This window comes from Ptychodera flava, chromosome 21, assembly GCF_041260155.1.
Source record: "Ptychodera flava strain L36383 chromosome 21, AS_Pfla_20210202, whole genome shotgun sequence".
NCBI lineage: Eukaryota > Metazoa > Hemichordata > Enteropneusta > Ptychoderidae > Ptychodera > Ptychodera flava.
In genome coordinates this window covers 30,571,504-30,597,417 of record NC_091948.1, presented here as the reverse complement: position 1 = coordinate 30,597,417, position 25,914 = coordinate 30,571,504, and the positions used below count along the sequence as shown (strand labels likewise).

The 25,914-nt window shown below is 36.7% G+C and overlaps 2 protein-coding genes across 4 annotated transcripts in view; both read left to right on the top strand.

The window, feature by feature from the left end:
• LOC139122004 (furin-1-like) overlaps nt 1–17,554 on the top strand; it is a 31,625-nt gene extending 14,071 nt beyond the window's left edge. For both annotated transcript variants that reach the window (XM_070687343.1, XM_070687344.1), the window contains exons 6-12: nt 2,204–2,292; nt 6,413–6,585; nt 6,975–7,187; nt 8,035–8,135; nt 8,554–8,775; nt 9,085–9,398; nt 9,962–17,554. In XM_070687343.1, the coding sequence (XP_070543444.1) occupies nt 2,204–2,292; nt 6,413–6,585; nt 6,975–7,187; nt 8,035–8,135; nt 8,554–8,775; nt 9,085–9,398; nt 9,962–10,530 (1,681 nt within the window). In that variant the 3' untranslated portion in view covers nt 10,531–17,554. The remainder of the gene's footprint in view (nt 1–2,203; nt 2,293–6,412; nt 6,586–6,974; nt 7,188–8,034; nt 8,136–8,553; nt 8,776–9,084; nt 9,399–9,961) is intronic.
• A 7,568-nt stretch (nt 17,555–25,122) lies between these two features.
• Nucleotides 25,123–25,914, top strand: part of LOC139122003 (transient receptor potential cation channel subfamily M member 3-like) — a 60,115-nt gene continuing 59,323 nt past the window's right edge. The window contains exon 1 of one of the 2 annotated variants that reach the window (XM_070687341.1): nt 25,123–25,293. In XM_070687341.1, coding sequence (XP_070543442.1) covers nt 25,291–25,293 — 3 coding nt within the window. In that variant the 5' untranslated portion in view covers nt 25,123–25,290. The remainder of the gene's footprint in view (nt 25,294–25,914) is intronic. The other variant, XM_070687340.1, reaches the window with a different exon arrangement.

Below are 25,914 nucleotides of genomic sequence, written 5' to 3'. Positions count from 1 at the left end.
ACCAGTTTTGGTCAAAAAATGTGTATTTCCAAAACTACTCATCCGATAGCTTTGAAATTTGGTGTACAGGTTCCTACAGATGAACTAAATGATAATTATTGAAATTATGATGAAATCTGCAATTTTGTAATTTTGGGGCAATTTTTGGTCAAAACATGTGTTTCTCAAAAAGTACTGGTCTGATAGCTTTGAAATTTGGTATACAGGTTTCTACAGATGAGCTAAGTAATATATATTGAATTTCTGATGAAATCTGTAATTTTGTATTTTTGGGGCAATTTTTGCCATTTTTGGTCAAAAAATGTGTATATTCAAAGCTACTCATCTGATAGCTTTGAAATTTGGTATACAGGTTTCCATAGATGAACTAAATGATATTTATTGAAATAATGATGAAATCTGCAATTTTGAATTTTTGGGGCAATTTTTTCCTATTTTTGGTCAAAAAATGCGTTTCTCAAAAAGTACTTGTCTAACAGCTTTGAAATTTGGTATACAGGTTTCTATAGATGAACTAAATTTGATCTTTTGAAATTATGATGAAATCTGCAATTTTTACTTTTGGAGGCAATTGTTGCCATTTTTGGTCAAAAAATTTATTCTCAAAAACTACTCATCAGATAGCTTTGGTTGACATGTTCTTAGAAATGATCCTATGTGATACATTCAAAGTATGATGAAATCTTCATTGCGTATTTTTGCAGCTTATTTTAGCCACTTTTTTCTGGCCACTGCATCGAGCTATCAAAGATTTCCACCCTTCTTCATCAACATGTCTCAAAAATAGTTATTCTCTACATAAACACAGCGGAGCTATATCGGCCGCTAGGTCGCTTGTCTTTTTCATGTTTTCCGACTTCAGTAGAAACACTGATATCAAACACAGATGGTATCAACAACACTGAATACTGTGTTATCCATCATGACAGCTGGAGGGGAAAAAAGAAAAAAGAAGGATTTCCAATTTAAAACTTCAGGCAAAATTTTTCAATTTATGGTTTCAGGATGTTCCTGTGTGGTACATCTTAAATGGAGACCTTGGATACAGAATTAGAAAACAGATGACAGGTTTCATGGTTTCATAATCAAAAAATGTCTGCGTACCTGGACTATAATATTTATATGTAGAATATCCATATGTAGAAATTCATGAGGTGCGATATTCTCCATTTGCATTGCTTAAGCCTGAGTAAAAATCACAGAGTAAAATGTGTTCAAGTAGATGTTTCAGTATTATACAGCTCTGCATGGAACAGATTGAGTGTTTTTAAAAATTTTATTGAAATTCCTCTCCATTCCTAACACTACACAAACTCTGCTGTGGTTTGTGAATGGTTGTGGTGCTGCTGTTCGATAAGAGTCTCACCAGGGAGTGTTGGCAGAGATGTTTCATCATTTTGTGCTTTGTGTAATGAAAATATCCTTTTGTGTTTCTGTTTTTTTTTCAATTCCACTGTTAGTAAACCAGTTTTCCTATCAATTGTTCAGTTATTCACTGAAAGAAAAAAACACATTAAGTACATATTGCATCGCCATGTGTTTTCCCTTATGATGTTTAGGTACATGTAGTGTCTTTCTATTGCCTCTTTACTAAGGTAGAAGTGCCTCAGATAAAACTTATCAAAAAAGTGATATTCGGTTAAACACACAAAAAATTCAGTTAGCTGTGATCCATTCTTGCTGTAAGGGCTACAAGCTGTGGAAACTCAATGTCTAAAAGGAGGGCTTGCATACAGAAAGGGAAATTTGCATGGCATTCATGCATAAAGATGCGCTTCGATTTTTATATTGAAAAACTCTTACATATTTGATACTGCGGCAGTATATCAAAATAGTTCTACCCTTTTAGCATCATGGTTTGGTCCAATTCTGTTGTTTTATATGGCAATGTTTGACATCTATACAGCAAAATGGGGATTGAAAGGGTTAAACTAGCTAGATAACACTGTGCATAATTAACGACTCAATATGTATGTACTATGTATCATGTACATGTACATTTAGCTTTCCTCTTATACATCATGTTGTGTGATATCCTCTCTCAGAAATTTCTGTACTAGGCTTCACTGACTACCCTCATACATGTACATCATCGTTTTACCTTCTTCCTGCATCAAAAATAATTCAAATCTGTAGGGTTAGAAAACCTCAGTTGTAATCAAATGCAAATTACCAGTCACACATGGTTTTCTTTGCTTTGAAGACATGGGACGCGGTGTGCCGGTGAGGTGGCGGCCGAGGCAAACAATAAAGTCTGCAGTGTAGGAGCAGCCTTCAATGCCAAAATAGGAGGTAAGTTCATAATTGCCTGACATGCTGAGAGGAAAAGGGTAATATGCCCAGGCAGATAAATGTCCACAGAGGTACATGGTATTGCATACACACAATGCATTGACAGTGTGAAAAATTGTACATGGAAGTCTAGATATTAAACCAAGTTGGTGGTACATGTATAGTCCCATCTGGTCATCAGAGTGAGAATAATCACATGAGAGTGTTATGTACCGACATCTGTGCCTGGGAATAATTCTTTGTCAGTTTAATTAAATTTATACATGAAGCAATACTGCTGTGTACACGTAGATGACTCCACCATATTTCAAAGCCAGCCGTGTGTTCCATATAATTTCAACCTTCATACTTAGAACTGATGCTAGTAGTGGATAAGTTGGTTTCCCTCAGAGCAATTCCTGGAATCTTGATTTCTAAAATTTAATTTGCAACGTGAAATTTTTACCAACCCCTCATCACAAAAGCTCCCATTGGTTTGTCGGTGTGACTTTAAAGTCATATTGTATAATAGCCAACAGGATTAGATCTGGCTAATTTTATTTAGACATTGGCTCAGTGAAATGAGTTCTATTGAAATACAAAATTTAGCATGTACAGGTAGCTTGCATCTTTTCAATGATGAAGTCTTTGAATATGGAAGTCTGTGAGGATGTGAAAGAAAGTAACATTTAGAAATCAGATCTCGGTGGAAATTAGTGCTCTTATAGTATTTTGTATGTCACATGGCCTGAAGGTACTTATCTGAAGTCAGATCTGTCTGTTTATCAAAGTGAATGAACCAACAGAATCTATGCCTGAGGAAGTCGGAGTCAATTCAGCATACCATGATGGTTGTAGGAAAGAAATTTCAACCTTTACAAATGTACAGACTTTTGTTGACTCACTGTGTGATGAACTCTGTGAAGTGTGTTTTTAGAGTAAATTTATTAAATATAGACAAGTAAATATATTAAAATTAATTCTGTCTTTCATGAAAGCAAGAAGTGCCAAAGTGTCATTGTTATCATGAGATGAAATTTAATTCATGATGGAAACTGTTGTCAATGGTTCTGTCAGCCAGTTGTTAAATTTCATGTTTTGAAATTAGTTGAATCAAATAATTTTGCTGTATGAATTGAATATTTTCACTTTTTGCATAAACAGAATTTGAATATCGTCTTGTATAATTCGTATACTACCTGGGTTGTAGTTTTTAGCTACTATAGACTATAGTCTATAGAAGCTATTGGGATGGGTATCCGTCCGGCGTCCGTCGTCAGTCTGTATGTATGTATGTATGTATGTATGTCCGTTTGTGAGGCGTCCGTCCACTCAAATATCTTGAGAACCGCAGTACTTACTAATTTGATATTTGTTGTGTAGATGAAAAATATGATTTTGAGAAACTGTTTTTTTTTAATTTTTTGATATTGTTGAAAATAGGCAAATTAATGCCAAAAAAGGTGTTTTTGGTAAAAAATCTTCTTCTTCATAACCACTGGTCAGACAGCTTTGTTATTTGGTATACAGGTCCCTAGGGATAACCCAACTTAGATTTGTTCAAATTGTGATGAAATGTGCAAATGTGTATTTTTAAGGAATTTTTTTGTCATTTTTGGTCAAAATTTGACTAACATTGTATGTAATTCTTGTACTGTATAAACCCTATCAATTCACCCAGAAAAAAATAATTAATATGATTTTAAATAATTGAATTAATTAGGAAATCATCAAAGCCAAAATAATTTTAGTGTGGAATTATCAGAAAGTTCAACTTTTTTGGACACTTCATAATGAAATGCTTACCATCTTGGAGGATTAAAACATGTAAAGGCAACTTTCCTGAATCCCAACTTTGATATATTCTGAACCACCATTTATGTTATCTAAAAGAAATTGCTCATAATAGTTTGTCATGATAGGGTGGTGAAATAAATAGAGATAGAGAAAGTTCTAATTTCCATTTATGGTTGACTTGGTAAGGATAAAATAAGATTGCTTTTTGAGGAAAAAATAGAGTGGTCAATTAAAAGAGTGGTCAAAGTGATAGGGTTTTTTTGGTAAAGCAGGGCTGTAAGATTCCTTGTGCTATTTATAGCAATTATGCAATCTGTGTAAACAGTGCAATGAAAGTGTAACATGATTCCTTATAATGCTTTTGATGACCTTGAACTTCTTAAGTTACAAACATTTGTCTCTTCAGTGTGCTTTCTCTGAGTACGTACAGTCTCAACTTATTCAACAGAACTTACTCACAATGTTACTTTGAAAGTTAAAATGTGCTTGGTTAATAGGATGAAAATACTGATATTAAAAGATAACCAGCTCAAGATTCTTTATAACCTGACAGATATGCTTTTTTATTATGACGTAAATCTTGATTTAAGCAAGTCTTGTTTACTTTAATTAGAATGTAATTAACTCTCGTTTATTTGCTATTATAGACTAATATAGTCTGATGAAATATGCAAATCTGTATTTTTACGGAATTTTTTTCCATTTTTGGTCAAACCATCCTGAAATGAGCTATCAAAGATATCCACCTTCTTCATCAATACATGTGTCACAAAAGGTTATTCTCTACATAACACAGCAGAGCTCTGTCAACTGTTGAGTCGCTTGTTTTTTCAAAACCGCTGGTCAGACAGCTTTAATATTTGGTTTACATGTCCCTTGGATGACCTTAGTGAGATAATTTCATACAGTCAGGAAATACTTAATTTTGTATCCATGTCTCTAGTAGCTTCAGGGACTTTGGCCCTATGTTTAAACAATATACCGACATATTGTAAAATAGCTGTAGCAACCAGATGTTCCAAACGGCGTCGTTATGGAAGACTTGAGGCATCTTCAGTATTTTTAGAAAATGAACGAACCCACACCCAAAACTACCCCAACGCTTGAGTAACATGATCGATTGCAGCCAACTTTTTTGTACCAATGGCGGAAATGAAATGTATGCCTGTGGCTGTAGTAACATATGGAGGATGTAGTGTGCCTGGAAATGATGGGATTTGTCTGGCTATCTCTCATCTTGCCTTGAAAGCTGAAATAGTCTTGTCTAATTCACCATTCACGTTTGCATCGGAACATTCAGAAAGGAAATTGGGGTTTGGTTCAGTTTTCTATGGTGCCAAGATTGCGTGAAAGATGAAATTAGTTCTGATGATTCAAACGGCTGAATTGTGAGCGTGGGTCTCAACCATATGTCAAAACCTGTACATCATATGCAGTGTAATCAAACACAATGTCAACAAGATTGCTTGAAATTTCCTTACTACTGTTCATACATAATTTTGAAATGAATGTACATAAAAAAAAGAAATTAAACTCTGGTAAATGAAAAGAAGATCATTGAAGTGTCAAACAAGCTGCCATGATCACTTGAATAAAAACAAACATAAAAGGAAGATACTGCAGATCATTAAATGCAAAGCAGATGTTTTTGATCATTTGTATCCTGTGTCAAAACACTGGTCCTGCCTGTTTTCATGGAATTTCAGTAATATGATACACATTCAAATGAGATTTTATGATTCCTAGAAAATGCTGTGATGGTACAGAGGATATGTTTTAATGGAAACACTGTCAACCCAAAGCTGAGGAAATTTGTTCGTTGAAAGCATAAAGTTTATCTTCATGGGTTTGATACATTTATTTTGGAAAAATATGTATAAATAGATGAAAAAATATTTGAATAATTGATAGATTAATATATTTACCTTGTTCATCTAAAACATCAAGCACATAGCAGTTTCTCTTGATTGTTGGTCTTTTTATTGTACCTTTCTATAAAATAATAAAACAGTCAAACACGTGTATGTAGTTCACAATCAGTTTCATATGATCAACATTGTCCATTGATGATAATTCTGAATTTGCATATTTGGACCATGCTTCTTAATCCGCTTTGCATAAATGTACATGTAGGCTAGTGTGTTGTATTTACAGCATTACATAAAGACGTGTTATAGTAATGCTATCAGCAACACAACTATGTCATAACAAAACATGATTTTCATTGTTGTAGAGTTGCAAGTGTTCATTTTGTAAATTTGACATGAATTATTAACTTTGATTATGGAGATAGTGCTTAATGGCTGGTGAGTCATTCTGTAAAATTGCTGATGTGTATTTGTAGGTGTGCGTATGTTAGATGGAGATGTGACGGATGCAGTGGAGGCCCAGTCTCTTTCACTTAATCCACAACACATTGACATATACAGTGCAAGCTGGGGACCTGATGATGATGGCAAAACAGTGGATGGCCCTGCCAGGCTGGCAAAGCAAGCTTTTGTGAATGGTGTCACCAAGGTAACAATTTTGTATGCTGTGCTAAAATGTGACATTACTAAACTTTTATTAGTTTTTTCTCTTCAAGATCTACAATCTTTCTTTTATAAGATGAGAGATTGCTATGATACACAGAACTACTGGTATTTTGTAGTTTAGTCAATACCTGAGATTCGTACATGAGGTACAAACGTGGTCTATAGAGGGAGCCCTTCAGCAGATAATGCTCATTACATTTGTCAGCTTTAATACTGTTGTTGTTGTACTGTTCCACAGTATGTTTTCTTGGATTTTCCTTTAGAAAACCAAACTGTTACTGTTTTTCTGAGTCATTATGGGTAAAATACGACTTGTACATTGCCAACAACTATACAACCAATGATAAGTTTGCTGTGCATTGATCTTTTCAGGGGCGTGGTGGTTTGGGTTCCATCTTTGTATGGGCGTCAGGAAACGGTGGTCGACAACATGACAGCTGTTCTTGTGATGGCTACACCAATAGCATATTCACTCTGTCAATCAGTAGTGTGTCGGAAAAAGGAGCTATCCCATGGTACTCGGAATCTTGTTCCTCAACTCTGGCTACAACATACAGCAGTGGAAGTGGAAATGAACGGGAAGTTGTAAGTGTTGAATTCAGTAATGCATTTAGAGTCTATGATTCAGTGTATCACAATGGTGCTGTGTTTTCATAGCTGACCATGGCCTAATTTCAAGTAGAGCTAGCTGTCCAATTGTGAAAAAGCAAGCCTAATCTGACTTCTATCCCAATGATTATCCTCTTAACATTGACTATCCGCCAATTAGGACTAATGGTAGTTTTAAGTCAGGTGCCTGGTGGGTATATGTCCACAGATAACTTAGGTAATCCTAGAACTAACTGGATCTACTGTTTTTCACCAAGTCTACAGAATAAACTATCAAGATTGTGAGTTGGAGATGCATGTCTAGAGAGAGGGCTGCACTGTGACTATCAGTACAGTAGCTATATACAGTATGCATGTATTTCTATCAGATTGAGTTTTCATTGCAGAGTTCTTAGCTCTTTTCTCCATGTTCACAATAAAACTTGCTCTTCATTTGTTATCTTTTTACAACCTGTATGTACAGTATGTATGATATGTGAGAAATTTCCTCGTTACCAAAACGATTTTGTGTGTATCAGTAGTGTGCTTTATCGGTTAAGAACTAGAAGGCATAGACATACATCAAATTGTGGCATAAATGACTGGTGACATAAACCTTTACAACCAGGAAACTTTCTTTCCATAGGGACACTTGCAGATGCCAGAATAATAATTCTTTGTAGATAGCTGTCTTTCATTGCTACCACGGGAGTCTTTGTCTTCTGTTGTCTGCTAGCAAACTATTAACCTGTTCTTTTCTGCCACTGAGCAGACCATGGATGTGCCACAGATGTCCATGAGCAGACTTACAGAAAAGTTGGCCATTTTTTTCATGTCTTGATAGATAACTACAGATCTACACCATGGCTGTACAGATAGACACAGTGGCACCTCTGCATCAGCTCCCCTAGCTGCTGGTATTTGTGCACTAGCATTGGAAGCCAAGTAAGTCATTGCAATCAACATTTTCCGTTGAAAAAACTGGTCACTATCATATTGAGTGCTATTTCTAGAGTTCAAATTTCCATACTTATCATTAGCTTTGTTAGACCAGACAGTTGTCCTAACTTGGTACCTGTTGGTAGACCGCTATGCAGCTGGTACATATCTTAGAGACCAACAGGTCAAACCCGGGATTCGTGTGCCTAGAACTTAGAAGTATGTGTATTTCCATATTCGTTTGTACACATGTGGGTTTGTTTGTATCGGCATCACGTGATCTCTTGGGTGGATTGAGTCTGTAGAATGCGTCGCGTCCTTTTGATTCCGGAGTAGAACCACTGAAACCCTTATCTTTCCATATTGTACATATTGTATGCTGTTCCATTTGTGCATCATGTCTGTTTTTATTGTTTCCGCATAGCCCAAAGTTGACATGGCGTGACTTACAGTACATTGTGGTGATCACCTCTCGATCTGAGAATCTGAACAGTGCAGACTGGAAAACCAACGGTGCAGGGTATCATGTCAGCCATGCCTTTGGCTTTGGTTTGATGGACGCCACTGCCATGGTAGAGTACGCAGAGAAATGGATCACCGTTCCTGAACAACACATCTGTGAAGAACAGGCTTCTACCAAGCCAGCGTGAGTATTGTTGCCATGAGACTGTTTCCATGGTAATTAGACAACAATGGGGCAGGTTTTTAGTCTCTTTCTCCTTCGAAGCAAAGCATGCTTTTTTTTCAAGTATATCAGTATTGACACTTGACTTCTAGCCAAGATAGTGTCATAATAACGTGAGATAAATGAATAATGATGACATATTTACATATTTGATCATATGCTGTGAAAAGTAAACTTTCTATTTCAGTTTATTTCCACACACTATGATTTTTTATTTTCTAGTTCAATGGACACAAAATTTGACAATGTAATCACCTTTTCTTTCTTCAGAGCTATTCCAAGCAAGGATAGTCTAATACTCAAAAAGACAACTGTAGGTTGTGAAAACAGCAAAAATCATGTCCTGTACCTGGAGCACGTCCAAGCAAGACTGACAATGACTTACAGCCGACGTGGAGATCTTGAAATCTATTTGACGTCACCCTCAGGCACCCGGTCCCTGCTGTTGCCGCAGAGAAGCAGAGATTCAGACACGAGGGACGGGTTCAAAGATTGGCCATTCATGACGACCCATTGTTGGGGTGAAAGGTCAAGGGGTACTTGGATATTAGAAATAAAAAATAAAGGCAGCCCCCACAATTCAGGTAACGTACAAGTGATTTGATATGTCAGATTTCTCTGATTTTATTCATGGATGTTGTAATCGCATTTTGTGTCTGGAAGTTGTAATCATGTTGAATCTAGTTGAAATGAAAGAAATGATTTTACCTTTTTCATTTGTCGGTGCAGTGTATTGAGATATTTTAATTTTCTAGAGTTGTTTATTTAAATTGTAAGTGTGTAACTGTCAGACAAGCACTAATTATTGTTGCATTCAAAGAGTAAGATACCAGTTAGAGTGTGTAGAGTGAGTTACAGTGTGTTTCATCACTGTTGTGAGTTATGTTTTAAGCTTTTCATTTGAACACAGTGGACAGACATATTGCACCATGGGAAGAAATCCCTAACCATCAGTTGTGTTTGTGTATAACTTAATTGACAAGTGAACATCTTTTTATGTAAGAGAAACTGCAATTACATCTTGATTTTCTGAAATTTTTATATCTCACATCTGATACCGAAAATGATAGAGAATGTTAACTCAATGAACCATGTCCTGTGGCTTGATTATTCTCAAAAGTCTTTTTTTCATTTCCCATGTATACAGGCATGTTGAAAGATTGGAAGTTGGTATTGTATGGAACAGATGTAGACCCACTGCAAAGCTATCGTGCTGTCAATGAGACCATATCAGACACAGATATGGACTGTCCTATGGGATTCTATGTCGCAACCAAGCCTGTGAACAACACCATTTCTGATTATCAATGCGTGCCGTGTGATCGTACATGCAGGACTTGCTCTGGGAAAGGTCCTAACCGATGCCTCAGTTGTCACTTCTTCTACCACAAGCGGGACACCACGTGTGTCTTCATCCAGCAGCTTTCATTCATCGCCAAGGGAACAACGGGCTACTACGTACTGGCTATAATGCTCTGTCTCGCTGCTGTCTCCATATTCTTCATCATCTTCGGTTGTCTGCAAGCACGGAGTCACGGCTGGTGCTGCTGGAGCAGCAAGTCATATGGCAAGGTCACCATGAGCAATTATAAAGGTCTGAACATCTCTGACGGAGACTACCTAGACAGTGTAGACGAGGATGAGGACAACTCGGAAGATATCGTGGATGAATTTACAAATGATGTGTCAAATAATACTTCAAATGCAAAGTTATGAGATTAGACATTGCATCCTCTAACACAGCAATAAACTGCTATAAAGCCCACAGACAATCAAAGCACATTCATTCTTGACACATCTGTTGCAGGGGGATAGTAGCTGTAATGATAGGTGAATTTTTTCTGTTGTGAAAATTACAAAAAGTTAATCGGCTGAACATGTGTGAAACACAAATTTATCAGAGACAAGCCCACTATAACTGGTGCTATAATTGTGTGAATAGTCTGGTGTCAACCAAAAGGCTTGAGCTGTCTAGAATTTTTCCTCAGACATTTTAGAGTCGAGGGAGTCAAACATAACCTAGAAAATTATAAGATAACGGTCATTGATGGACTTACTGTTGGTGTGTAAATACCTGGAATTTCAGTTGAAAATTGAATTTACATTTACAAATGTATATGACCTGCAATATAGGTGTGTGTAGATGGGGGTTTTTTGAATGGCGTTAGGTCAGCCAGGGATTTTGTGAAAACTTTCTTTATCAAACAAATCACCAGAAGATGAAAAAAACAACATATCATTTATCATTACCTTATGGACACCCTACCAGATTTTTGAAGACCGATGTTATGTGTGTGAAATATTTAGGAAAGCGCAAATTACTGAACCACTGACCCTTTTCACACATACTGAATTTATACACATAACTCTGAACTCTGTCACCACCCAAATCTGTGTGCACAGGTCCAAATGTGCCCTAGAAAACACTGGGGTTAAACCGTTTTGTGATGGCAAAGGGTTTGAAGAACTAATGATTTTGAACTTCGACAGTGACTGCTATCAGACATTGCATTCAATTCAATACAAGTAACGATAATATGAAACCTTTGCTAATTCGTTTCTCTGCTGGTTTTTGAAACCAAACTAAAATTGATCAAACCAATGGAAACCATTGAAGGGTTGTCATATCCAAAAATAATCCATTGAGAGATAACACTGGCTAACATGAACTCTTTCAATTCAAATATGCACAGAGTGTCAAATAGAAGTGTTGTCAGCTGCTAAATTTAATCTTTTTGCAACAAATGTAGCACACTTATCACCAAGGCTTGTTATCCGTGTATAGTTATGTTTAACAAAATGGCTACATTTCAGAAAAAGAAATGCAGATTTGATAAAATGCTGTAATATACATGTCTAATGAGCAATCAGACAGATTGTCAATGAATAGGTTTATATGTGAGAGAGATAAGCGTAGGGTGTACTGAAGGTGTCATTTAGTATACCAAGGCAATCATACATGGGAATGGTAGCCATAACACATGTTTAACCCTCCCACCCCTATTTCCCTGTTCAGAGGTCCAACTTCGCCATAGAATACAATGGGATTAGGCCAAACCATGGTGGTGAGAGTGTTGAACCAGCCAAAGCAAAAACCTCTAGATTCAGAAAAGGGTACTTCAGTGCACGTTGAAACAGTACTTTGTGTTTTGCAGTAGGGTGGATACTCATTGAACTTTTGGTGGTTTTCAAGTAATAGGCAGGCAATAATTTGCAACCAGTATTCAGGGACATTCAATACTCTTATGTGTCCTTTTAGAAAGAAAGAACATCAGGATATTTTTAGAAACCATTTAAATGCACATGCCTAAGTTTTACCAAAAAAAATTAGATGAAATATGCAAAACAATGTCATGACCAGTAATTTTTGTATGTTCATCAGATGTTTATGGTATATTTTTTATTTCTTATAGAAGTAGAAATCAGATACAAAATTAGGCTGACCTACTCTCCTCATAGAATTTACATGCCTGTGAGACAAATTCACGTTTTGGTCCAACAATAAATATGTAGAAATTGAGCAATCAGAGACAATCTGGCAATGGATCTGCAGGTAGTCCAACAAAATTGGCTTCTTTCACATATTTCCATCTATGCTTTAGCAGTGATGTACTTTAATAACTTAAATTACTGGTTACAGTTTCAATTTGATATTTCTTGATCAGCATGATGATTACTTATAACAAGGAGGCTGTGCTTCATGAGTCACAGAGATTGCAGTGTTTCACAGTCCAATATATATACATTTAGATAAAGCACCGTGATCAAAGTAATATGTATGTCTTTTGAGAATTAGAGAAATTGTTTTATGCCTTATGTCACCAAATTTGAATGCGGGGTACTGTTCATATTGTCTTTCCTCTTGTGAAGGAGGACTTCATGGAAATTATGTGTAACACTTTTTATTCCCAGTTTTTTTCGCATAAAGCAGTGGGTCCTTGCATATCATTGATCACCAGGAACTGCAGACCTAAATGGAACGGTGCAACTGCTGAAGGTCATAGCAGAATACAGTGTAATGGTATCATAGGCCTTCTGCATGTTTTTATGTCCAAGTTGAACCTTACTGTGAGTGTTTGTAGATTTCCTGTGCCAGTCACATTTCTTATACACCGATACACGTCAGCAAACTCATCAGACGTAGGGTACTGTCCAATATGAAAAACACTCACAAATTACAAATTTCAGCCATCAGGTTCTAATATTTAAAGATACTGTAAATACATGTATTCTGTAAATAACAAAGAAACTATGTTCAACTGTACTGAGGACGTGATGTACATTAGTAAGTCATTGAAAATTTCTTATTCAATGAAAATCAATGGATGATCTATTTTGCAAGTGTTACATGCCGAAATGGAGATCTAGGGTTCTAAAACATCCGTAAAAATAAATTTGATTGCATGTGAATAGTTAGTTCAGATATATCAAAGTTTCAAAGACAAGGAAATTTGGATTCAAAATGTTTCCTAATTCTGTCCTTTTTTAAGCTTTTTGAACCTCACCCCTAGGGTTTGAACTATTATTTTTGATTGTCCCGATAGATACATGGATATTGGTACTTCAGAAAGGTGGAGAAGTAAACAGCTGATTTTGACGGTATATTTTAGGTATTCGGTCAAATTACATGTTGCTGGATACATATCCATCAAAGCATGATGAAGTATGGATTCAGCTATTTTCATGGTGTTTGTAGCATTCTTCTCATCTTAAATAGTATGGCTTCCTAGAGAGTGAAACCTGATAGGAAAGAAATTTTGCGATTAAAAAATGTTGAAAAGGAGAATCTTTGTTCAGCAATGTATAAATTGCAAAGTACTTGATAATTGACGGCCGTTGATTTGATGATGATGTTGGGTTCAGAAATGATTTTGCTTGGGTAATTTTCACTCCCATTAGAATGATGTACACACACAATTGTGACCCTTCCCTTTTTTTGCCTCTGTTGACTTTTTGACCAAGGAACTTCGAGTAAAATTTTCACCTGTGTATCAGGTTTTGACTCTAGCATGACCTCTGACCACTCACAGGAACTTTTGACTCATCGTTTTGCAGAAAATGTACAGCTTTTACATTGGTAGCTGACCAAAAATGTAGACTTTTGACTCCCTGGAAGAGATAATTGCATAGTCAAAGCTTTGTAATGTGAACTACCCAGGGTACATCTGTATCAAATTCACATCCAAGTGCCCCATTGCACCCTGGGATTTGTCCCCTACAGCATATACCATGGTACAGCTGTCTCCTTTTTAATTTGTTAATGAAAAACAAACCAGATATTGTTACTAGGTAGGTAACATACTCAAAATACAGATGATAAAACATGATTGATTTGAATTGCTTTGTAAATCCCACCACAGAGCAGTACATGGTCATTTATTGACCTTGTCATGACTATAGATATTCTTAGTTACTTGGTGTTTATAGAAAGCTATAAGGTTCTACTGTAGTTTCCCTTTGACTTTTTGATTTGAGAGCCTATATTCTATGATTCTAAAAAATTTCGGTTATTGCAATTTGCAAAGAGCAATGTTACTGTTTTTGTGCAATGCCAAATATCCATCATTGGAGATTCTGGATTTTGTAATGATACTTTAAAACTATGCCAAAACAATCCTGCAATAAATACCATTACATTTCCTTGTAAAACTAACGCAAAGCACACTTCCGTACAATGTTGATAGCTACTTATTTGGGTTCAGGCTTTTTTTCCACTTTGAAGCCAGGCATTCAAATGTTGTGAGGATCCACCGAGTGAGTACAACACTTGCATGCCAAAATAGGTATGAGGGGCTGTTTACAGTGGAACATATATACTCTCAGTGCCACACTGCTAGAGTGTGCTGTACTGCTAGTTGTTACACTCCTTCTTGGTACTGTACACGACATCACACCGTTCAACAGCTGTTATTTTTACAGTGAAACATTGTCACATAGTACGCACATTGTATCGCATATAGTTAAGCTTGTGTGCAGTGATATATTCACAACTATTAAGTGTTTGTGTAAATAATTTCATAATATATTTAAAAATGTAAAGAGATTTTGAATCGTGACATGATGAACTGTGCGATTCAATTTTAAGATAAAGTAATCATCAGTACATTAGTTATCATATTTTATACGATTTCAGGTTGAATTGTACTACTTAATATCAATGTCTGCTATTGAAGTAGATGAAAACACATTCCTATTCATTTCAATAGTTGTAACATTTCCATGACCAATGTCATTATAGCAACGAGTCCAAGTTCATGTGTCACAGATACATTCTGCTCATGCAAGTCACAGGATCACTTGTCATTTCTGGTCATTGAACTTTGAATGTTTTTGAATGGTAGTGATGTTAATTTTAAATTTTGATGATGGGGAGTATTACAGTAATGTATCCATGTTACAAACTATGAATGCATTCATTAGAAGTGTAAAATTTTCATACACTGTGTTACCATGTTCCAATCTGTCAAAGATCAGTTTCCTTGTCCGTCAAGTAGCAGGTAGTAACTTTGAAACTTTCAAAGAGCAAGGTAGATGTTTAGTTCTGGTGAAGCCACTCTTCAAGTCCATTACTTGCTGTGTCTGATGTGTTTCACTGTGGCAGGCTACACTTCATATGAAGTGATTTGTTGTTTGAGAACAGCACATCACCTTTTTATATCATGTGATGTATGACCCCTGACACTGTGTGTGTGTGTGCGCGCGTGTGTTACGTATGTATGTATGAGTGTGCTTGCGTGTGATTACATGCCTGTGGGAGTTTGAGTGGTTGATGCATGTGTGTATCTCTGTGGGTTGTTTTGAGGTTGGAGGATAGGAAGTCACCATGTGCCTAGCTGCTTGGCAGTAAAACAACTTTTAACACCTCAGGAATTTGGGTTTGCATTTTAGGTAGATATGTTAGTTGAATATACTGTGGGATAACAAGGCAGGTTGCATAAAAAACGAACAAAAACTGTCTTTATTTTTCAGAAAGTACCATCCTATACTTGTAGAAGATTGTTCCAAATATAGTTTACTTTTAAATTTTGTTTGTTGATGTTTAAATATGAATATTTTCTTTTTGGATAGAAATTGTCAAATGTTTAAAATGTACAATAAGTTAATTTTACTGCACAGTAAAACTGTACTACTTGAGATCTTTTGAATATGACTATTTTTGCATGTGAATATTCCTTCTGTTGAAGGTGTAAAAATGTATACCCATTTATTGATCTAGTTAGTTGTATGGAAATTAGAATGGTAGTAACTAGAATTGGACAGGTCTGCTTGGGTTTAATCTTTTACAGATAGAAGGAATATTCTTCCAGTGTTCAGATAGACATAGTGATTGTATCTTCGTTTTGATAGCGGTAAACTTGTCCGTGACAAAAATTACAGTGGTGAACAGCCTGGCAGCTTTGCTTCTGTGTAGAACTCACCGCGGCCTCTTGAGGGCGCTGCAACTTGGCAGGTTGAATCATCTATGAACGTTCTGAACCGATTGCTTCATAAAGCATACTTCAGTGTAGTTTTAACTTCTCTTCTCTTCTCGACAATTCATAAAGATAATACAGTCTTTCTAAATTTATTGTAAACTAGGGTTTTCAATATTCTGAAATATCTTAAATGTTTTTTCAAGGCATTCTGATTGATCATTATCACAGCAAGGCCGAATGCCCCTGTCCAGTCAACATTTCTGTCAAGTTGGGGTCAAAATTTGATTCTTTTTCATTTACATTGTTGAGTGCAGGATGTTGAGTATAAGTTTACTTGAACTACACGAGTGAATGATCTAAGTTGGACGTGGTGCGAATGTTGCATTAGGCTGAAGTTAATCATTCAGACATGGTACCTCTGTACTTTATCTGTAACTTAAAAATCTTCCATAACAAACCTTGTGTATAAGGCAAGATAAATTGTATACAGCCTTTGGTTTGCATTTCTTTTGTAGACCAGACATTCGTGATGATGATACTTTTCTCAGCTGATTTGTTTTTTGTGTCTCAAACAGATTGGAACAGGAGTTTTTGTTCATCTTTTAATCTCCCTGCTTGATTTATGACCTGATGCCAATAACAAAACATTACAACATTATGAATTTGGCATTTTCCAGTGCACAGGACAGATAGTAGTACTAAACGTATCTACAAAAACAGCCTTTACAGAAGGGGAGTGCGATAGCCCATGAACTTAGTACTTTTGTTTACTGTGAAAGATGCCATAGAGAAATGCACCCCTATGAGAACAAAAAAATTCTATTTCTTGCGATTTAAAGCGTCACTGGTTGTGACTTGGCGTTTAATCTATTATTTTAATTGTTTGTAAACATACAATTTTTGTTCTGCTTTCAAAATTATGTCAGAATGTATAGTATTGAACTTTCACTGTGTGTGATGTTCGGTGTTGTTGATGGCTGGATTATATTAAACAATGACTGCACCTATTTTATACAGTGTACTACAATCCACATGGCTGATACTTTGTAATTCAACCTGCTTTCTTCGGGAAAAGAGGAAACTGGGACTACTAATCTGAAACCAAATGAATGAAAACATCAAAAGTTGCGTACATTTACCCAAATTTATAATCCGTGGGACATTATGGACCCTGTCAGTAAACATCCAAGTCATTCCTAAAAATTGGGAAAAGCAGTATTCTCTGATATTGAAGTCCAAGATCAGACTTACAAATGAACGTATTTAATTGTTTTCTCTTAGACTATACTTTATCGACTTATTAAATAAATGAAATTATCAAGAAACTTGTGTGATATCTTAATTCTTAGAAGTTTGATGCTGTTAGACTTACGGAAATGATGAGAAGGCACCTGTAACTGGTTTTGATTCAGCAATGATTTCCATGACTCAAATAGGAAAGACAGATTTTCTTCCTTGCTGACTGTTGCTGATTACTTGACAACACTAGAGAAACAAATTAAGTACTGATCTGACTGATAAATTACGGTAAGGCATGCCTCTGAAGCTGAATGCGTCAATTCTGCCGATTCTTATTTTCATGAAAATGATCATTCTCATTAGACGTCGATGTGGACAGTAGGAGAAACTGAAAGCAGGTCGTGATACTCGTAAACTGGCAAGGGGGAGGGAGAGAGTCGATGGTGCCTATTGCTAATAACAGCCCTAACGGTGTGATGGATTACGTCCGTAGACGTCTTCAAGTAGTGATAGTAACTTAGTCTTTTCGTGACCCATTTTGCTTGAATGCCTTTCAAAGATATTGGACTCTAAAGCTTCTTTAGATAGTAAATGATCTCGACAGATACTACCTGTTCTTACTTAAAGAATACTGGAAAACTCAAAATCACCTGACGCAGTACAAAGTCATGTAGGTCGGGGCTTGGAGAAGCTCGCCTTTGAATCAGTCTGCGAAGTTGCGATTACGCAATAATTCAGTTCTGTATTTGATCAAGACGCATCGCGAACGGTTTTACAAAAATCAAATTACATTATTTTCAAACCTATAGAGTGTTTATACAAAATATTAGCAACAACAAATCGCAAAGTGCAGAAAATAACACCTTCCGATTTCTAGAAACACTCTTAGCTGACGACGACGTAAAGTTATAGGCCTACCAGAATATTTTCATAATTGTATGAAGTTTGACAAATGTGTTTGATTTCCCGTACTGAGCTTTTTTGTTATTATTTTCTTCTGGTCGAATTAATCGACAATTTACAAATTAGCGAATGTCAACACGTTCCTTCTTATAATTTTCGTTAAGAAGTGTGGTTTCCACTTTCGTTGATCACACTTTGAGAGTATTTGATGGTTCCCCTTTCCCCAGCTTCGCCGCTTGGAGGGAGGGGAGGATGCAAAATAGCTTCAGAAAACGTCAAGTCGATCATCTATGGTGAATCATAAAAGTCAAGTTGATGAATAAATCCCTAGAATGACGACGCACATTTACTTTATGTACCAACTTCCCAATGTCACGAAGTTACAACGCAAGAGAATCAGTCAGGTAGTACTGGGAAACAAACATCTGGTCGAAATTTATCGCATAATATGATCAAGATATGTCATTATTTCACATTCATGGATCTCGGAGGCAAATTGCAGGAAACGTGTTTTGAAACGATAACTGCTGTTTACTGGTAAACATCAGAAAAGATGTTATCTCATAATCATTTGATGCTTGACTCTATTCTACATCATGCATCAAAGGCAATGTCGAACTACTGTTACCCATTTACTGGTAATAAAAGTAAACAAGCTCATAAGATGCTATTATAATCTTGACTGCTCAAGACGACAGCGGCGGCTAGTGAAGTACGATTTTTTATTCATAACTTGTAATACATAAAAAAGATTGGCTTACATAATTTTAATACAGTAACGTACATATATCTGTAGAAACAGTATTTAAGAGTTAACAGAGGTTGAGTGAAGTTATCACTTAAGCATCTCGACTCTAAAATCTGTTTCAATGAAAAGGTATAGTGTAGAAGTTGTCATGTTATGGAGAGATATTTGTTCGGCTAAGATGTGTATAGTTTTCACACCAAAGCATGATCTGATCAAGCTGAAGGAAGTGTTTGACGGTCTCTAAACCCTTAGTCAGAGGAACTACAACTTTACAAATCTTTCAAGAAGAATACCAGTCATTAATTTATTTATTCTCTCTGCTTTGGGTCTATTTATTTGTTATTATGACCCATTGACAATATCTACAGTCGCTGCATCTTTTCAGATTATCAGCAAATCATTACAGATCACACTGAAGATAAAAATATGACATACTTCTTAACTCCAATTAAGGAACGATATTATTAATCATCGAGGGTGTGACCAAACTAAATCTACATTTGCTGACAACACTTTTCAAATTATTAACAGTAACGTGCCAAAACTCCTACGGGACAGTTTAATGGAAATTACATGTGAGGCAGCATCGTGGACTGGCGAACCATTCATTTGGAAATATCTGTAGTTTCATAAAGGAAAATGCATATGAAATAAAGAGACAGTACTAGTCACGCAAAACAACAACAAATTTGATTCATATCGGGTGTTTAGTAGGTATTTTCTTTCTTTGTTGTTTCTGCCTGGCAGTGCCTGGCAGCAATGGCAGGGCGCTTCGTTAAGAGATCAGACATTTGTTAAGGAAACGCACATTTCGGCAAACATGTTAGAAAACAATGAGGCCAGAAAACAAACCATGTTTAACGAAACCCCGTTTTTGCGCAATCTAGGTGAATAGATGTGTGAACTTAAGAAATTAAATGAATTCTAACCTTTCACAGTTTTCACCTTCTTGAAATTGTACCCATACATTTTCTTGACGTCTAAAGGCCTTGATGAATGAAATGGGCACCCATAGAAAAAGGGGCGTATACATTTTATCAGAAAATGGGCACACGCACACCCACTTTGCCCGGATAGTGCAATTACCGGGACTGGTCTCGGGTTTCCCTTCTTTCACTTAAGTTTTTGCCGTCATACTGTTCATAGTGTGGTGGCGCTCTGTCACTTCTGTGTGTACATGTGTGTATGCCAGTGTGCGTCTCTGTGTGTCTATGGGCATTCGTGTATTTATGTTTGGCTTGTTGGTATAACAAGTTATGATAAGCAGATCCCATTGTTCCGAGGCCAAAAACGACCTTTTCATTTTATCATCTGCGAACCCAGATTTTATAGGTTCCTTATCACCCGCTTGAAATCTCAGTCGACAAGAGTGATTTATTGTTAGTAAATGTTGTTAATCCCTTCTTTTGTGGAAATCATTACCGACGACGATCCCTTTTCAGCTCCAAGAGACAAATTGCTGCATTTTAAGTAGTTTTAACGTTTTTCATTTGATTAATGTCTTCTGAGTAAGGGAGAGACAGTTGAAGTATTTTAACCTTTTCATTCGATTAAAGGTTGTCACAAATACCATAGTTTTGTATCTGAACGAAGGCGCTTGTCGCTCATGTGCAGTTCAAAATGTTACTTTTGAAGCAGTCTCGCCTCCACTGTCTATAGTTAACCAATTTTTAAGCAAACACGACAAATTCAAACAAATATATTCGCTGAACAATTGAGCCTTTCAGAATTCAACATGCGTAAAAGTGCTCTGATGTTACCAAACAAATATTTACAAGCTAAAACCTCGATGAGTTCAGATATTGCTGTTTAATTTCAAGAAAATGACTTGCAGATAAGGCTCAAAAGGAGTGGTTGGTTCGTGCACTGCTTTAAATGTAAGTCAAAATTATTGCATGTCTCATGTACTGTGCATTTTGGAAATAGGTCAGGTAGGCAGAATTTTTTATCTTTTATTTTTGACTTGGCTAAACGAAATGTGATCACAGTCACTTTAATTTGGCATTTGTGGCTGATGCTAAGCTTGAAGATACATCGCAAATAGAAGCACTAGCCACCAACTTTTTTTAGCAATATGAATTAAATGCTAGATAACTTAGCTGATACAATATGTACACAAAAGATACCATATTTTATTTCAAGTGCTTTTACAGTTTTAAAGTAGAACGCGCCTCGGGGACAGATATTAGGACTCGCAAAATTGTTCAATTCTTTTCTGATCTACCACTTGTGAGGGTTCATTTTAAAGCTCTTGGTGTAAGAAAACTTTTTGCCAACTGTGTTTTTCGAATTTAGAAAAAGTTATTTTTCTCCACAGAGTTAACACAGAGATGGCGGCCATTTTGAATTTTAAATATCGATAAATGTTGGGTTATTTGTTTCTCTAGTACCAAAATATACCCGGTGACCCCCGATTTTTATTCTTGATTTTGAAAGAGAATGGTTGAAAGATTCCCTAGGGAAAGTTTGAGAAAAATCTTAAGTCTTTCACTTTCGAGCCGCATACTACCTTAACGGACCGCAGCAATGTATAAGCACGACTTAATGAAGTTAAAGCAACATGTGCGATGAATGCCACTCATAACACATGTGTTTGCTGAAATATTACTCACAGGATAATAGTTCTACTTTCATTCATAAAACATTTTGTCTTTTATACACAATGTTACATGTGGTATGTTGGCTTCATTTTGCAATACATCTAGTTTGAGTAACAATATGTTACCATGAAAATAACTACCTTACCACGTGTACTTTGTACAACATTCATGTACCAATGAAATTTTACAACTATATTAACGCTTGCGTTACTGTATTCAGTTTGGAAACGCAGTAAATGCAAATCGATGGTAATACAAGGGTATTCGGCTTTTGTTATGATTCCATTCAAAGTATATGCAGCATAACAGTGTGAAATAATTCTCGAAAGCAGGTTGCTCGTCATATTTTTCTCTGCAAGCAAGTTGGTTGTAAAAGCATAGGCAGTAGAAGCGAGACCGCTTCTGCAGTCTTTGGTTGAAGTTGATAAATACTTCGATGTAAAACAAATGCCAACATTAGGTAAACATTGCAAATAACGTTGAGAAATGGAAAAGGATACATGCTCCAGGAATATGCTTACAAATGCCGTTAAACGTTAAACGTTGTGTGTGACGGCCGAAGAGAATGAAGACTACATCTGGCTGCCAAAGTTGACTGAATTTTTTTAACCTCCATGGTTACATGAATCACAGGAAAAATTTAGGAGCCATCTTAGAAGTTAACTTCATTTCTGGCTGTACCGCGAACACTAATATTTTTGTGACTTTTCAATAGCGATCTTTTCTAAAAACATTACTGGACCCTTGCTCTTACCCCTCCACCAGACGGCAAAATTATTGAGAAACACCTAAAGTCATCGAGGTCGAACCGTCGTTAAACGTCCGGACAAACATTCTCTGAACTATTAGCAAATACAGCGAAGTGACTATGGTTGGATAACCGATATCTGAAGTGACTATGGTTGGATAACCTATATCTAATGAATCGATGCACATGACTATGCTTTGAATAAGGCCACTCCACGGTCAGTGACCGTGGTCACACCAATTATAGAATGCCACCACACAATTGTTCTCAATAATGTCATACGAAAAGTATTTCAAAGGCAAGACACGATATTCAATTTTTCAATTCAATTTAATTCAGTACTTACATGGCCTCCGGCCAATATGTGCAAACAGTAACAATTGTATTGATTACAGATCGCTAGTCAGTGCAATAATTGCATCCACAAAAAGGGAAAAACAACATATCTATACGAGTAAGTAAGCGTTAGCAAGAACAGCTCTACGCTTAGTTTTACGCATCGATGGTAAGTTCTCTCCTGCGTTTTGTTGCTAGAAAAATACATTTACTCAGTTTCCTCAATGTGACAGTGTTTTATGATGAAAGAAGTATCTTGAATTTGTACATTACAAGAGGCTTAAAATGTAGACAGAAATGTATTTAACTCTCAAGTCATTATACATTGGACATATTAGTAGAAAATTGTACTACTGCCTGCAAACTACACACTCACATAGTCTATCTGGTCTTGATATATTGTTCTAACGACCTATCTCAATCTTCTCCAGAGTGTGTGATGATGTAAAACTACAAAGAGCATGACTGAAAACAGGGTTATCTATACAGGTCAAGTACGGTTCTAATGCCAGCTCTTTTTTAAAGGTCGAATAAAGATTAAGTTAATTGTTCTATTGTTAATATCATTCGGCCAGCGCTGTGCATTGATATCACTACATCTTTATTTGAAAAGCAAAAAAAACACGGTTTCATTGCCAACCCCCTAGTTGTTCCCAGACTTCACCAAATCCATAACTCTGCATGCAACAAGCCTTTTATCCCCCAGGCCCATGAGTCGTACGCGTGCCGATTTACATCAACATTGCGTTTTTGAAATTCATAACACTGGTATACAATTCTATTTCTATCCATTTTCGGAATTCTTAACCAATAATTTATGATTTTACAATAAATATTTACTGTCAATGTTAGTCTACCCAATTCCCCTCTCATAGCAGTAATTGATGTGTTGCTGTATAGTTGAAGTACATGGCGCAGCATCTTATTGTCTGGAGCATGGTGAAAGTCCCAGATTTCAGCACCATAAAGCAAAATGGGAAGTATTTTGCGATCAAATATTTTCAAGGAAATAGTAACAGGCATTGGACCAAATTTCAAAAGACAATCAGACCATGCAAGGCTTTGTTAGCTTGTTTACTAAGGGTTTTTCGCGCTTGAAACCAACTACCGGTTCAGGAAAGGACAATGCCAAGATAGCTGTAAAAGAAGTTACAACAACAGGCTATTGTACGACCAGTGTTCATACCTTCTAAGACCACCCCCAAAAAACTTTAACTTTGATTTTACTGGTATTGAGAGTAAGTTTCCACTTTGAGAAACAAAGATACAATTGATCAAACAAGCACTGCATTCTATATTTGAGGGCTACTGATCAGAGTAAAGTCGTAAGCAACTTGGAAAGCAAATACAAAATTCTTAAAGACCAATTTCGAAACTAGAATACTGGTGAGTATCTGAATATCGTTTACAAAAAGTATGAAGAAAAGAGGTGACAAAACTGATCTCTGTTGTACATCAAAGCTGCAATCAAAGAAATCAGTAATACCTGACGGGTTCTGACTCATGATTTTACATTGCTATACATAGATGGAACAACTCTACAAAATTTACAAGAAACTCCACACTGAAGAAGCTCATAAAACATACAGTAATGATCAGTTCTGTCAAACGCTTTCTCAAAGTCAATGAATGCTATATATATATAGGGCCTAATCTGTGTGCCAAGTAAGCTTACTTGGAAATAATAGTGTATAAAATAAATGTGTTGTCTGAAGTTCGGTATGTTTTCCTACAACCAGCCTGCCCAAGCCATATGTGAAGTCTCTTGTCAAGGATACTGCGGAAAAAAATTCCCATGATTGGAAGCAGAGTTACCCCTCTGTAATTTCAAGCGCAATTTTTGTCACCTTTTGAGTTATAATACCTTGCGCCTTGGCAGATGGAAAGTGACTAGAATCTGAAGCAGCATTAAAAAGTTTACATATTATCTCTTGAGCAATAGGTGTACAAGCCTTGAAACAAAGGTACGATAGAAAAGTACGGACAGGGAGGAGAACCCCCGGGGGAGAACCTATTATCTCTGGTAAGAAAACAAATGACGGAGAAATTCCGTCTTTGAAGAGGTTTGTGTGCCCTCAAAAACAGTCACTTGTGGTTCGACACACGGCGAGCTGTACGTGTACAGGGCCGGGTACAGGGGCCCTCGCCTAGTGTCGAACCACGGGCAAGAGTGCCCGGAACGGCTATTTTACGAAAGGTCATCAGGATGGTGATCCGACCCTGGTTATGATTCTGGCGCTTGCTTTCTATTGCCATACTATCGATTGTTTATTGATTGAGCTAAAGGGTCTTTAGAATCCTTATCTCCATGCGAAAAACGTATTCGGGTGATTTCAAAATGGATGAGTGCGTGTGTGTGGCTCTACATCCCGTAATGCGTTGCCGGTATCATAGTTATACTATCGAAAATAGTTACAAGTCGGTCATTTATGACGAAAATTAATCACGTAAAATCTGCCGACTGTTTGGATTACGATCCCGGTTGATATGGTAAGTGCTAGTAGAAGTTACGTGCGATTTGTCTGAAAATATTGAGTTGTTCATCGGTTCTTCGACCGCGACTATGTCAGTGTGCTCAACACTATGTGTGTAGTAAACATAGGATCTTGGTGTGTATTCGCTAGTACTGTCATGAAACTCCTTACTCGTAATGTTTGACTTAATAATTCACAAGTTTACTCCGTTCTGCCTCCATGCTAAGACCATGGCGATCATGGAGGTAGCTACATGCTAAGGACCCACAGACAGTATCACTGTCCTTTACCAGCGTTGTGATGCAAAACCCGCCACTCGCGTAGCAGCGAACAAATAATATAAAAGGTACGGGTACTACTGCACACCATCGCGTGACTTATAGTTCAATCAGTTTCCAGTGCAGCGTGTCAACACGATGTTGTTCCTTACCCCATGGAGGTAGGAATGAATTCCATTATTGCCCTTATGTTGAACCTTAAACCCGAACCAGTGAGCATATATGAATCACACAGAGCCAAATAATACATGCAGATACCAATTGTCTCTAGTGAGTGACCCAAGTGACCTGTGTCCTCTGTGCGTCGTGTACACGTATACGCAAACCCATAAACTGATACACGGCTTCTCACCGAAACA